Source organism: Balaenoptera borealis (assembly GCF_965194805.1).
Source record: "Balaenoptera borealis genome assembly, chromosome: 20".
NCBI lineage: Eukaryota > Metazoa > Chordata > Mammalia > Artiodactyla > Balaenopteridae > Balaenoptera > Balaenoptera borealis.
Genome location: NC_138879.1, coordinates 24,501,565 through 24,515,648, shown reverse-complemented (window position 1 = coordinate 24,515,648; position 14,084 = coordinate 24,501,565). Strand labels below are relative to the sequence as shown.

General features: G+C 48.8%; 2 protein-coding genes across 7 annotated transcripts in view; both read right to left on the bottom strand.

The window, feature by feature from the left end:
• Window positions 1–274: 274 nt before the first annotated feature.
• SLC35B1 (solute carrier family 35 member B1) lies at window positions 275–6,906 on the bottom strand. 6 transcript variants are annotated; one of them, XM_082373190.1, is made up of 10 exons: window positions 6,818–6,836; window positions 5,847–5,985; window positions 5,644–5,747; window positions 4,931–5,061; window positions 4,608–4,638; window positions 3,859–4,016; window positions 2,392–2,518; window positions 1,538–1,644; window positions 1,217–1,370; window positions 275–519 (listed from the first exon to the last, which is right to left on the bottom strand). In XM_082373190.1, the coding sequence occupies exons 2-10, from the start codon at window positions 5,894–5,896 to the stop codon at window positions 467–469; spliced, it is 915 nt and encodes a 304-aa protein (XP_082229316.1). In that variant the 5' UTR covers window positions 5,897–5,985; window positions 6,818–6,836; the 3' UTR covers window positions 275–466. The 6 variants fall into 6 exon arrangements, with proteins under 6 accessions (XP_082229316.1, XP_082229315.1, XP_082229317.1 ...); XM_082373189.1 differs by lacking the exon at window positions 6,818–6,836 and adding an exon at window positions 6,428–6,565; XM_082373191.1 differs by lacking the exon at window positions 5,847–5,985 and having other exon boundaries at window positions 6,818–6,906.
• Window positions 6,907–9,040: 2,134 nt separating this feature from the next.
• Window positions 9,041–14,084, bottom strand: part of FAM117A (family with sequence similarity 117 member A) — a 45,332-nt gene continuing 40,288 nt past the window's right edge. The window contains exons 7-8 of the mRNA XM_082373166.1: window positions 13,480–13,630; window positions 9,041–10,288 (exon numbers count right to left, since the gene is read on the bottom strand). Of these exons, the coding sequence (XP_082229292.1) occupies window positions 9,988–10,288; window positions 13,480–13,630 (452 nt within the window). The 3' untranslated portion in view covers window positions 9,041–9,987. The remainder of the gene's footprint in view (window positions 10,289–13,479; window positions 13,631–14,084) is intronic.

Sequence of the window (14,084 nt, the reverse complement as noted above, 5' to 3'; positions counted from 1 at the left end):
GCCCACCAGAGCTTTAAGAGAGAAAGTGATTTTTACATTCTCTGGGTCTGACAGACAGTTACCTGTCCTGGCATATTTAGACCTTGGCCTGTGGGAACAGAAGCCACAAGCACAACAGCTCTTGGGGGAACTGGCCACCCAGCCAGGTTAACCACACCCACGAGGGAGCAGCTTGGGCCATGAGCACCAAGCTCTGCCTCTTCCCTCTCTCTTTCTTTCTTTACTTGTGCGAGGCTGTGCTCCTGGCCATCAAAAACAGAAACAGCCAACTCTGTCTTGTTAAAATCCAAGTGCTTTTTTTAGAGTATGTGATTTTGCTTCCTTAAAAAAAAAATAACAACAGCAACAAAAAATACCCAGACTGAAACCTAGTCCTTTATCTCTATTGCGTCCATTTTCCCAAAAGATGTCACTGTTCGAGAAAATAACTTAAAATATTCTTGGAGTGGAGGTAGTCTCTCTCTTCCTAGTGGGATGTCTTCTTGGCTCCTTTCCCAAACTTGGCATCGAGACCAAGACCTATAGAGAGAGAGAACACGGGCTTAACTTTGTGGGGAGAAATGAAGCCTACAAATGATTTGGGGGTAGCGGGGTGGGGGTGAGCCTTGGTTCTCCAAAATTGGAACTTTAAATAAAACTAGTTTTCAAACATTGGTTTTATAAAAGCTCCTCAGAGAAAAGAGATTGGTATCAAATGAAAAAAAATCACCAAGATACTGGTAATGACATGTATATATGAAATATAGCAGGGACTTCCCTGGCAGTCCAGAGGTTAAGACTCCGCGCTTCCACTGCAGGGGGCACAGGTTCGATCCCTGCTTGGGGAACTAAGATCCCGCATGCCGCGTGTGGTGCGGCCAAAAAAAAAAAAAAAATATATATATATATATATATATATATAGCAAGACTGAAAGAAATTTAAGAATTAAACTTCTAAGCTACGTCTCTCAGCTTACCCACAGCAGCATAAATGAGTAGGGAATAAGTATAATAATTTTACCCTGCTCAGTATCTGGGGAAAGCAAAATCACTCAAATGAAATGTTCCTTAGGAAAGCTGGAGTAGAGGTAACGCTTCCTTTTCTCCTATAAAAAATTTTCTCTAAAATAAGCTAATAAATTTCACAAATATACAAGTAAATATTAAGGGAAAAGAATAAAGCTCTGTCACTGTCCCTTTGTGTGGTCCAGAGCTACCCTCTCTGGATGGGACTTACCCAAGAACACAAGCACAGTGCCCACCCACTGCATGGGGCTGATGGGGTTGGCGAAGAGGATCACAGAGGCCAAAATGGTGAAGAACTTTCGAGTTGTGGTGATGATGGAGCAGGTCAGGGGACCAAAATATACCACTGTCATGAAGATGAAGCTCTAGAGAAAGACAGGGAAAGACTAGGTCAGGCTGGTTCTTAGCTATCTATCTGCCAAGAGGTCTAAAGTCTGTAACAGGACATCACGGCTAATCTTGCCACCCCTCTTCTCGCAGCCAGGCCAGTCTCTTTTGGGGAATCCAAGCCACCCTCCATCAAGGCACTCACCTGGCCCAGGGCACTAGTCAGGCCAAAGAGCAGGATGTTATAGATGATGGTAGGGTACCTTTCGGCAAAGCTCAAGAACTCCCAGAGCTCCCCAGTGAACAGGATTCCTAGGAAGAAACGTCAAAAGATGAACGGTGCATCTTGTGTGCCCATATTCACACACCTGCAGAGGCCTGCTAAAGCACTCTGAAGGAGGGCATGGAAAAACATATGGAGTGAGTTTGTATTGTCCCATCAGGCATCTCCTATTTTTCTGGTTAGAGAAACTAACTAAAGACTCTTCTGGGAAATACTTGGAAGTTAATGAGTTACTTCTGCCAAAGTGATTGAAAGCAGCAAACCTCAGATGCTGTGAAGATACTGACCCACACATCTCTAGCTCAAGGCAGCCCCAAGCACTGGTCGATTCCAGCCATCAGTAGCCTCCTCTGTTAACCCTAGTGTGTTGTATGAAAAATACTCCCTGTGTGTGCCCAGATTTGAAAAAAGTTAGGAAGCACTGATTTAAAAGCAAATACATCATCCGTGTTTGAACAATATTCAGTATTCACCACATACCAATGTCTCATCTCCCTCAGAAGAGGGCGAGTTCCCAGGGCACCCCAGCATTTTACTACTGTGTGTCCTCCCATGATACCTGGCACAGGTCTACCCCTGATTGTGCCAGTAACAAGTAGCAAGCAGAGCCAACTGGTGAAGGTTTCTCCAAGAAGGCTTCTCAGGGGCTTGGACATAAAGGCATCTGAGAACCGATGGGCGAAGTTAGCAGCTGGCACCAGAGCTAGAGATTATGTGGACTGAGGGCAGTCTGCCCTCTGCTGATACGTAGAAAGAACAGCAGAACTGCTCCTTACCAGCTCCCAGCAGCAATGTCGACCAAAGGTTGATGTTCAGCATCATGTGGTTCGAGCCCGTTTGGTAGTGAGCCCGCATGTGGTCCTGGGAAACGCCGGTCAGTCCATCCAGGGTGAGAGACAAGAGCTGGGAAAGAAAGAGTACAGCCTGCAGTGAGAAGGCCACCGGGACCCTCCCTAACGCAGGACACAGAGCTCTCACCTTTCTCAGACCCCTCAGAAAGCCACTGCCTTAAGACAGAGTCCTCAGAACAAAATGCTGCCATTCATCCACAGGCGGAGGGTGGGGAGAGACCATGTGAGTTCCCTCCTCCCCTCAGGCACCAGAATGACAGGCGATCTGAGCCACATAGATGTAGTGTGATCAGAGCAGGGCAGGAAGCCTACCACTTCCCAACGCAATGCCGTGAAGTCTGGCGTGCAGGGGCCTAGAACGACCCATGGTGAGCCACACTCATTCTCCCACTAAAGCTGGAGAGAGGAAATCTAGTCCCAGCACGTTAGCCTCCTGGCTTGGAGTATAGTGCTCCAGAGACTGGATTCTGCGGTCACACTGCCTGGATTAGAATCCCGGGCAATGTAAGCCACTAACTCTTCCAATTAACAGCCATGTGACCATGGGCAAGTGATTTAACTTTTCTTTGCCTCAGTTTCTTCACCTGTAAAATGGAGATAATGCTATCTAAGTTATGAGGTTATTGTTGTAAAAATTAATTAGTTTACATGTAGAACACTTGGAACAGTGCCTAACACCTAGTAAGTAATAGCTACTATAGTATTTTTTTAATTAATTAATTAATTAATTAATTTATGGCTGCGTTGGGTCTTCATTGCTGCGCACAGGCTTTCTCTAGTTGCGGTGAGCAGGGGCTACTCTTTGTTGCGGTGTGCGGGCTTCTCATTGCGGTGGCTTCTCTTGTTGCAGAGCACGGGCACTAGGCGCGTGGGCTTCAGTAGTTGTGGCTCATGTGCTCTAGAGCGCAGCCTCAGTAGTTTGCGCACGGGCTTAGCTGCTCCGCAGTATGTGGGATATTCCCGGACCAGGGCTCGAACCCGTGTCTCCTGCATTGGCAGGCGGATTCTTAACCACTGCGCCACCAGGGAAGCCCTGTAGTATTATTTTTAACCCTGGCTTCCACGTTCCTTGGAAAGCCACAGTGAGAGACACACTATTCCTTTCCTCTTTGCTCTCAGGTCTCTGGAACCTCACACCAGCATTTAGACACAGGCCTCAGAGTCATCCCTTCCCCAGAAGGAGAGCTGACCTATAGTGAAATATTTTAGGCTCCCCACTATGGCCTTAGGAGAGCCAAGGGCTTTGCAGCCACAGACAAAGACCAGAAATGTGGGGCAAGAAACATCACAACCTCCCTCAAAACATATAACTGGCCTTCTGCCTGCATAGCTGGGGATACTCCTTTGTTAAGATTACTGGAAAAGGCTTCCTTTCCCAACAGGATTGCATACCAGGAGCAGCTCTCCATAGCCAACTGTGTGTTCTTCTATCCCGACTACTTTCTTGGGTTTGTACATGAAAAGGGCCACTCCAGCCACAATTAGCAACACACACAGGTACTTGGCCATTGGGTACTTCTTCTTCAAAAGGGTCACTCCAAGGAGCATGACTACAGGGAAGAAACAGAGTGGAAAATTCAGGCACCCATAGGCATTGACAAGCCCAACACTCTCCTCCTAGGAGCCAAAGACTCATGGGAAAAAAAGAATGTCTGAGAAGGAAAGCCGACAGAGGACAAAAGTAGGGTGCAATGCTGGCACCTAGACAGAGACGACTGAGCAACAAGGTTGAGCAAAGAGTATAAGGAAGGGAAGAGGTAGAGAACAAAGGTGAAAGTTCCAGGAAGGAACAGGGCAGGGGAGGGGCAGTAGGGAAGAGTGACAGGTTGAGGAAAAGGAAACTGATGATCAAATGGGATATAGGGTGTCTAATGACAACATAAACACATGGGACACCAAAACGATTGACTATGTGAAGCAGGTTAGGTCAGCCTCTGGCTCACAGTGAGGATTACCAGCTAATGAACACCCAACACCACAGGAAGTGATAAAGGATGGGCAGGAGGAAGGAATGGAGGGAACCCTAGAGATAGCTATGGTGAGATGACAAAGCCCAGAGGAATAGAGCTCTAGCAGAGGAGGATCAAGCTCACTGCAGGAAGAGTGAGGAAGGAAGATGGCGACCATCTTCTTCTGCTTACCTGGGATGGGCTTGCACGATTTACCAAGGACCTGAAATTAAATTCAGCAAAAATAATTTCTGAGCGTCTTTGATGTGCCAGGTACTGTACTAGGTGCTACGATAAGATGAGTTAAGTGTGGGGCCTGCACCAGAGACTGCAGCCTCAGAAAGCAGCCCTACCACGGCCAGCCCACCACCACTAAACCTCAGATCTATGGTTCTTCACACTCTTAACTTCCCAAACACACTCTCTTTTTATTTAAGTCACAGACCAGAGGGAAGAATCTTTCATCCTTTTCAAGCAACTTCTGAGCCAACCCTCATTCCACCCTAAGGTTTCACCTGAGTTGGGTAGTTGACAAACTGTAGTGCTGAGTTGCTGGAGACCATGGCACCCAGATAGGAGACAGAACAGGCAGCATAGAGCCAGCTCCGAGTACGATCCACCCTGGCTGTGTCAAAAAACTGGATCACTGAGAGAAGACAAAAGAAACATACAAGAGAAAGCTGGTGGGCCTAGGATGGACCACTGAGCAAGTCGAAGCCACATGAAAGGAATTTGCCTGTCAAATAAGATGAGCAGCACAAACTATTTCTGTCCTCTTAGACTGGGAAATCTCTGAAGATTCTCCAATTCTCCAATCCCACCTAACCCTAACACAAGACCTCATGGAGGGCAGGGGTAGGGGTGGGGTGTCCATTCAGTTCAAGGGACTAGTTAGCCCTGCTGTTAGCCCCCAGGGAACAAAGAGAGAATGCTCAAAACATGCTTGAAGCTGACACATAAAGGAAAATCAGAAGGACAAAAGAAAAAGCTTTAAGTATTCTCATGGGGATCTGGAACACAGAAGACCCATTCCCTGCACGTTTCTGACTGAGAAGTTGATTTAATCTAAGGAAATGGGGTTTCACCCTTTGCCAAAGCCACTAGTTTTATTAATCGAACAGAGAGGCTGTTGCAAGCACTAAAGGGGCTGAGGGTGTTGAGAGTTAGATCTAATGCCTAGGATACAAAGGGGAGGGGACACACAACAGATTACTATCTAAGTACTCACAGATCTTGGCAAACAAAGCATTGATCACGCACTGGATGAAGACCAAAGTTAAGGCAAAAGTGAACGTCTCCTGCTTGGCTCCCTCCCCATACTTTCCTCTTGTTCTAAGAATGAAATGCATGAGAAAGAGGGGAGGAATTAGTATACTTCCCTCAGTGCCATCTACTAATCCACAGCCACTGAACGCTTTGAAATTTTCTTGCCTCTCTAGACGTAGGGAGAGTTTGGTAAGGATCACCGGGCTCATTGACATCAGGAGCTGATTTTATTGGATCTAGAAACTAGACATTCCAGGCTGCTGATCCCGTAGCCGAAGGAAAAAAATATCCGTACAGGATGGAGCTAGAGGAAACGTGAAAAATTAGTTGGTGAAACGAGGTACCCCGGGCAGAAGAAGGGATTTGGGCTACAGCAGCAGGGCCGAGAGCAAAGGAATCCACTACCTGCAAGCATCTGGGAGTTCCAAAAAGGGGCCGGCACAGGTCATGGAAACCTAAGCCTGTAAAACCTAGCTCCTTAGAACCAACAGGAAAAAACAGCAACCAAGGGAAGAAAAATAACCAGCTCCCGAGAATCCAGAGACCAACTTTCGCGTTTTGGAAACCTAGGAAGGTTCAGCGGCAAAGGCGGTCAGGATGCCGGGAGGGCGGGGCGGCGTGGGGGTGCAAAAGGGAACACTGGGGCCAGGGGCGGGAGGACCGCGAAACTGACCACAGGCTGGGGAGACAAGGTGGACTGGGCAGGGGGGCGGAGGTCTGCGTTCCGACCCCGGGGATCCGCTCACATCTTTTCCTGCAGGATCCCATAGTAGAAATAGCAGACAAAGACGCCGAGGAAGCAGAGCGGCAGGCGCAGCCGGTCGGGCACCAGGGAGCTGCTAGCGGCCATGAGACGCCCGGACGACCCGACCGGAGACCCGCTCACAGCCGGCAGCAGCGGCGGCGACAAGTCCAGCCGGACATCGCCGACCGGCGACAGGGGCCTCATAGGAGCTGCATGCGACCGCCGCTGAGCAGGGCCTCAGCAGCCACCGCCAGAACTGCCAGCTCAGAACCGCCGAGGTGAAACTCTTCAGAACCCTGAACCCGCTTCCAAGGAAAGGACACCCACCCTGGGGCCTTGGCCTCGTCCCTGATGGCCAGGGGAGCCCGCTATCCCGATGGTAACGCCTTACCCTCGAGACTTTCCGACCAGGCACCTCCGAGGACAACTGAGACCCGGAGCTCGACGGCTGGCCTAGGAGGTAGGCGGACGTGGAATGATGACGTATAAGGATGTGGAGGTAACCAATTGGCTGCGCTGTGCAAAGGCAGACAGGTGGGCGGGAAGGAGGAGTGCGCCGGCCCGGCAAATCGGAGAGTCTTTTTCCCGGTCGGCTGTCAGGCTTCTGCTGGGTCCTAACGCCCGTAAATCGCAATGCAGCCTTAGCGCCCCCTAGCTGCTGCCCAGCGTCCCCGACTCTAACCCCTCTACCAGAAGAGCGTTGCTCAAGGCCTGGCTTTTGGGGAGCCGTCCTCCTCCTAGGGCACATCACTAGGCTCCCAAGGGCGGCAGGGCTCTTGTTTCAGTTCTGTCACTTAAAGGCAGGGTAGCCTACGCATGTCACCTAAATTCCGAGCTACAGTTTTCCTAGTCTATATTATTACTAATAATAGCCACCTTGTCGCCTCTTGACTGTTCTGAGGATCAATTGAGCTGAGGTTGGTGAAACGGTCTTATAAACTGTAAAGTGTGCTGTGCAAGTTTAAGGTATTTATTAGTCATTACTCTTTCTCAACTCTAATCTTATTTCCTCACATCCTCCAGGTGGAAATGGAAGCTTGCCGAAGTGGATTTTCTTCAGGGTCTTACAACTCACCAACAAGGGAGCAAACCCTCCTGCATTGATGAGCTCCTTGTTGGAGCCCCTCTCTCATCCCAGTGTCGGACCTCCACCTGCTGACACCAAGAGCTAGGGCCGGACTGACCCCAGGGCTTGCCACTACCGGCCTCAAGCCCCACCGTAATCACTGGACTCTGGGTTGCTCTTTGGGTAGAGGCTCCTTCTCCCCTTCTAGCAGCCTGCTCCTTTGGCACAGCCTCAGGCAAAGGAAGGAAACTCGGGGCAGCACCACACCCATCCCTCCGGGCCTGACTCACTAAGACTTTGGGGGTAGGCCAAACATCTTTCAGGGGAGGGGTAAGAAGTAGAAGATAGGGTCTGTCTGCAACCCCCTGTGTCCTTTATATAAGTTGGGGAGGGGGACCCCCACGCATTTGCTCTCTTGCCCAGTGGCTTACTTTACTGTGTTAGCCGACGATTCCAGGGCACGGAGCTGGGGTTCCAGTCCCAGCTCTACCTCTTTACCAGCTGGGACTTCAAACAATTCACTTGACCTCTGAGTCAAGTTTCCTCATCAGAAATTAATGGAAATATAATAACAAGCGGTAGAGTACTGTGGTTAGAAGCACAGGCATTGGATTCAAAAGATCTGGTTCCCAGTCCTAGCTTCCCCGCTTTGTACCTGTGTTTTGGGGGCAAAGTTTATCAATTTTTTTTTTTGTCCTTCCCTCATTAGTACAGTGGGATTTATCACATCAGATGGTTTGTGATATTTCAATGACATTTTATGTAAAGCATTTTACAGTGTATCTGATGCTTACCTAGCCAATACATGGTAGTTGGGATAGCCTGGCTTAAGAGTTTGTTTTGAGGTTTTATGAGATAGATAGATATAACTGTAGTTATTATGACTGCCCTTGGAGTAGTCAACTTTTTACCCATACAGTGGGGGTAATGTGTCTTTTGTGAAAATGCTTTGTAAATTGCAAAGCACTATCAGAATATTCAGATGGTTATTCTCATTTTCCCCAAAAGCCTAAGAGCTCTTACAGGGGGGGCACTATAAAGCTGAGGAACAGTTTCTTCTACCCTCTGTGTTGTGGGTACTCACTGATGTGAAAAGAACACCCACAAGGAGCTAAAGCTTCCCCAAAACTGTGCCCAGAGATTCGATCTGAATGCCATTCCCTCATCTTGTTTTCCTTGCTGGTGCAAGGAGCACCCACAATGTCAAACTGTCTCCCCTTGGTCACCCTTATGTCCCTGCTAAAATCCGCTCTCCCTTAGGGTATTTTTCCAGACTCACCCAAGAAAGGATGACTTCCCCTCTGACTCCTTCACCCCACCTCCACCACACTCTTCATTCTGGACAGACTCTCCCTGGCCCCACTGTTTCTATGTCCAAGTAGAGAATGCAAGCCTGCTGTCCTGAGGACACAGACTCTGGATCCATCCACCCAACATTATGTGTTAAGTAAAGGCTGCTCTTAAAAGACAAGGATGAAGTGATTAATATGATACCCTCAATCTCCATCCCGTTCCCTCCCCCCAAAAATATTTAACAGAACCTCAAGCTGCTGGGAATACTTATTTATTTGGTCTATTAACACCAAGATCTGCAAAAAACAAAAAACAAACAAAAAAACACAACTTCTAAACACAGGATAATAAAACTTGAACATTAACATTCTTCTTCGATTTTGTGTAAGCTCTGCAGTATGGAAAATATACAAACTTCAAACAGCTGCAAAAATAGTGTCTTTGGGAGAAAATAGAGTTTCTACATCGATACAAGAAAAATAGGCATTTTTCTAATCCAACCCAGTCCTGGGGCAGGTGGAGGGTGGAGAGTCACCACTTGCCACCCGGAGGAATGCCAGCTCTCCCTCTCCCCTACTACCCACCTGGGGCTGGGCAGGCTGGGCTGCTGCTTAAGACAATCTTAGGGTGAAAGCGAGATGAAAATGCCACTTAGGAAAACGCTTGGTTCCCCCTCTGCCAGCAGCTGGATTGGTCAAGTGTTATGGCCCTTTCGGGCTGCTTTGGTCAGCTCCTCCAATGAGAGGGAGGTATGGGGATGGGACTGAGAGGATGGGGGAATCTATTCGGGTCTCCTCGTCTGTGTCTGGGGAGGAGAGGTAAGGAAATCTGTGGTGTCCCCTCTCCTTTAATCATGGCCAGCTTGCTCCATGATAAAGACAAGGGCCCCGTACACAGTCCTTTGGACTCACACCCAGGTGTGGGGGACCCAAGACCTTCTGGGTGAGTTTTCCACCAAGTGAGAGAGGTGACAAGAACACGGGTGTGACTTGTGAGCTGCCCAGCTGCTAGTGGAGAAGGCAGGTCCCCTCACATTCGAAGGGGCAGGGGTCCATCGGAAAGAGGACCCAGGGCTTTGACACAATAAATGAAAGTGCTCAAAGGCCAGGAGGGAAGGGCTCCTTCATCCCCCATCTCAGGGGAGCTCGGGAGGGGCCTGCCACCAAGGCACTGGTCTCCATGGTGAAGTGGGGGTGGGGCCCTCAGACCACCAGGGAGCTCTGGAAAAGCACGGGCTCTTCTGACGGTGGGGGGCGCTGCCAAGGCTCGAATGGCAGCGAGGAGGCCTTGGGGGCCTCTGGATCCTTCCGAGGCGGTGGCCTGGGGCTGGCTGGGGGAAGGGGGGACCCCGGGCTTGAGGGGCAGTTACGGAAGATGAAGCCCATGCTGGGGAAGAGGGGCTTCATCAAGCTGACGGGGCAGAAGGCCGAGCCGGTCGGGTTGAAATGGACTTTGTTCTTGTCAGGACAGGAAGTCAGGAAGGCCAGGTCAGGACCTGGGGACCTGGAGGACGGAGAGAGAAACACAGACATACGTGTGTGCATGCACACAAACAGCCAGTGAGAAGGGATGAGAGGTGTCACAGCGTCAGGGGAGCAAGGGAGCTAGGTCTCTGTTCAAACATGTTGGTAACTTGACCAAAAAAACGACAGGCTACTGAGCAACAACCAGTGCTCAGTAGGCCCCTCAGCTCTCCATGTTTTAGAAATATGGCTAAACAACAGGAAATCTACTTTAGATTTTACTTTAGATTTAGATCTAATCTAAAGCAGATTTAGAAATCTACTTTAATCCCAACAGGAGGGATTAAAGCTAGACGGGAAGGAGAACTTCCTCACAGTGTGATTCTAGAAGAGGAGACCGAGAGATCTTTTAATTTGAGAGGTTTCATCAGTGAACAGTGTTTTAGGGGCAGACCACTTGCCTGAAAGCAGAGATCCAAGCAGAGTGACTTTTTATAGCCTAAAGCAGGGCTTCTCAGCCTCAGCACTACTGGCATTTGGGGCTGGGTCATTCTTGGTTGTGGGGGCTAGCGTGTGCACCGTAGGATGTTTAGCAGCATCCCTGGCCCCTACCCACCACACGCCAGTAGCGCCCCACCCCAAGTTGCGACAACCATTGCCAGATGTCCCCTGGGGGGAAAAGTATCCCCCATTGAAATCTACTGACCTCAAGAATCTAATTCTTGAGCAGATTTGAAAGGTGTGATTTTCAAAACCCTTGCTGGGAGGAAAGGACAGCAGCTAGACCTTATCAGGAGATCTAGGTTCTGATTCACCATGTGCTCTTGGCCTAACCTGCCTCACCTCTAACGGGGAAAGAATCCCTACCCTTCTGATAATGTAGGGGAAATGAAAGGATTAAAAGAGCTCAGGTCAGAGAGCTCTAGAGCAAGGAATCCTTATGATAAAAAAGGAAGAAGAATGTCTGGCCATGCTTCAAGGGTGAAGAGCCCTGAGAAGCTGCTGGTTATGAGGATTCTGGGCAAGAAGACAAAAGTGTGGGAAGATAGTCAAGCTCTGCACCAATGCTTCCCATCGCCTAACTTTTTCTTGAAGTGTAATGTATACATACAGAAGAATGCACTTAGTGTACAGCTTGACAAATTGATTACTATTTTAATTGTAGAATTCTAATCATTCCAAATGCAGGAAGAAGAGCGAGGCACGCAGAGGAGGGCAGATGTTGGCCCAGCGTGAGAGATGGGAGGAGAGGTAGAGGGAAGCGAAGGCCCGTGTGCAGGGTGTGTTTGGAAGCCTGGGGTCCCAGAGGACTCCGCAGCGGCAAGGTGCCCACTGACTGAGAAGGGCTTAAAAGAATCCCACTTTAGGGGCTTCCCTGGTGGCGCAGTGGTTGAGAATCTGCCTGCTAATGCAGGGGACACGGGTTCGAGCCCTGGTCTGGGAGGATCCCACATGCCGCGGAGTAACTAGGCCCGTGAGCCACAACTACTGAGCCTGCGCGTCTGGAGCCTGTGCTCCGCAACAAGAGAAGCCACGATAGTGAGAGGCCCGCGCACCGTGATGAAGAGTGGCCCCCGCTTGCCGCAACTAGAGAAAGCCCTAGCACAGAAACGAAGACCCAACATAGCAATCAATCAATCAATCAATTAAAAAAAAAAAAAAAAAAGACTCCTCATTAAAAAAAAAAAAAAAAAAAGAATCCCACTTTAGGAAGAGGTGGGGGATGGGCAGGAGAGGGAATGCTCTCAGTGTGCGCATGCATGCATGAGGAGGGTGACCCAGGGGAGACCAAGTAACACTCGAACGACGTGAGGGCAACCAGTGTGACCCTGAACGGCTTGATTCCCTCCCTGGGAATCTTACACGATGGACAGCCAGGAAGAGGAAAATGTGGCAGAGGAACCACTAAACACAAGAACTTCCCAGTAGGAAAGTTCATACAATGAAGAGACACCAATGAGCTGAGAATTTCTATCCCAGGATATCTAAGAAAGTAACTGATGGATCACTACCTCTCTCAAAGGGTTAACATAGGGGCAGGAAGCTGGATGAGATGACTTTAAACCTCTTCTGGCCTTATGAGCCTACAAAAGAATAAAGACAAGCAACAGCCTAATTGCCACAACCAATTCCAGGTTGTAATTACTCAACTATACTGTGGACTGGGGAAGGGTACAAGAGCCCAGACTCTGCTTAAGCTACGAGATCTGGCCTCTTCCCCCCACATGACCCCAGAGGATCGAGGGTTCTTGGAGAGATGCCAGGCAACAGTGATGATGGGAGCAAACCCTCAGTGACCCTGGTTTTCTCCATAATTCCCACTCTGGGTCATATATGTACCTCCTGCTACTACCATGGGTTGTCCTCTCCCTTATCTGATATACAGATGGAGCCATCAAGGCCCCACACCCTGTCCTAGCTAAATCTCCACTCACACACCATAACTAAACTTCCTCACTGCCATCGAATCCACAGCTTCCAATGTGAATCGGCCCTGATGAATATTACAGTGGCAGTGGGAATATGATGAACTCTCTTCTTAGCTCCTGCTAAGGGGGACTGTGGGGCATTTGGAAAGTTTTGGCTCTTGATTCTCTCTGCTAATGGGAGGGAACTGTAGTAAAAAAATCAACTTACGAATGACTTCTGAATTGTCCAGTCTGGTTTGGGAATATTCCATAGTCCTTACTTGCAAGGACTGGAAATTTCTGTCTGGGAGTTCATGACACTTGAACCACTGCAGCTGCAGGGTGAAGATTTGACTCAGAAGCAATCAGAAAGCTTTTTAGGCTCCCCCTGCCACACCGGTGGGCATGAGGCGCTTCTAAGCTCTGCCTGAAGAGAATTACTAGTATGTTCTCTCTCTGATTATGGTCTAGCAAAATCTCACACCTTCCCCGGGGATGGAAAAAAATAGAAGAAACAAAGGATTTAGGTTTCAGATCTTTTTCCTTTCCAGCTCCTGCTGCGCTTGTGGCTGGCATGTGGGCAGAGAGCAGGTTTCTATGGAGATCATGATAAGCAAAGACTTAGGTGCTCAGAGGAGGTAATGTCAACAAGTTTGGTCATGGAAAGACTGCAATACTGATCATCTACAGCTGACAATGTCTCCAGGACAAGAGGGAGTCAGACTAAAGAGAGGCCTATCAGGTGGGATGCCACAGGGCTCAGCCCGCATCCCTATTCCTCCCTCGCACATCCTGACCCCCACCGACCCGCTGAGGTACTCACGTGGCCTCTTCAAACACTCGCACTCTCTCACAGCCTTCCGGGGGTTCCCGTTTGAAGACGTAGCTGTGATTGGGTCGAGGGGAGGCGGCAAAGGCAAGGACTGGAGATGGGCTGCCCTCTTCAAGGAAGGCTGGGTGGCCTGGAGGGGAAGCTGCAAACAGAGTAAGGCTGAGTCCCATGGTGCTAAAGGAAGGTCTCCGCTTTCCCGGACTCAGGCCTTGGTGTAAAGGGGCAGGACTGGGAGATATGGTATGGTGGGTGGCAGTGGTTATGTTAATCCAGGTTGTTTGTCTACACTCTACCTTAAAACATCTTTGAGGCAGCCTTACAAGAAAACAAACCTTGTATATGTGTGGCTGATTCACTTTGCTGTACAGCAGAAACTAACACAACATTGTAAAGCAATTATACTCCAATAAAAAAAATTAGATACCATAAAAAGAGGCCCAATAAAATAATGATGATAAATAAAATAAAATTTAAAAAAAAAGAAAATAAAACCAGAATTGTAAGGGGAAAAAAAAAAATACAGACCTTGTTATACAGGATAAAAAATTACAGTTGAACTGAGGGAAAAGTTGGGTCTAATACCAATTCCATATTCC

Coding starts and splice junctions, on each gene's coding strand:
- SLC35B1 (XM_082373187.1), bottom strand. CDS start 6,630: ATGAGGCCCCTGTCGCCGGTCGGCGATGTCCGGCTGGACTTGTCGCCG. Junction 5,748..6,427: donor GGGATCCTGCAGGAAAAGAT/GTGAGCGGATCC, acceptor TTTCATTCTTAG/AACAAGAGGAAAGTATGGGG. Junction 2,519..3,858: donor GCTATGGAGAGCTGCTCCTG/GTATGCAATCCT, acceptor TTTCTTTCCCAG/CTCTTGTCTCTCACCCTGGA.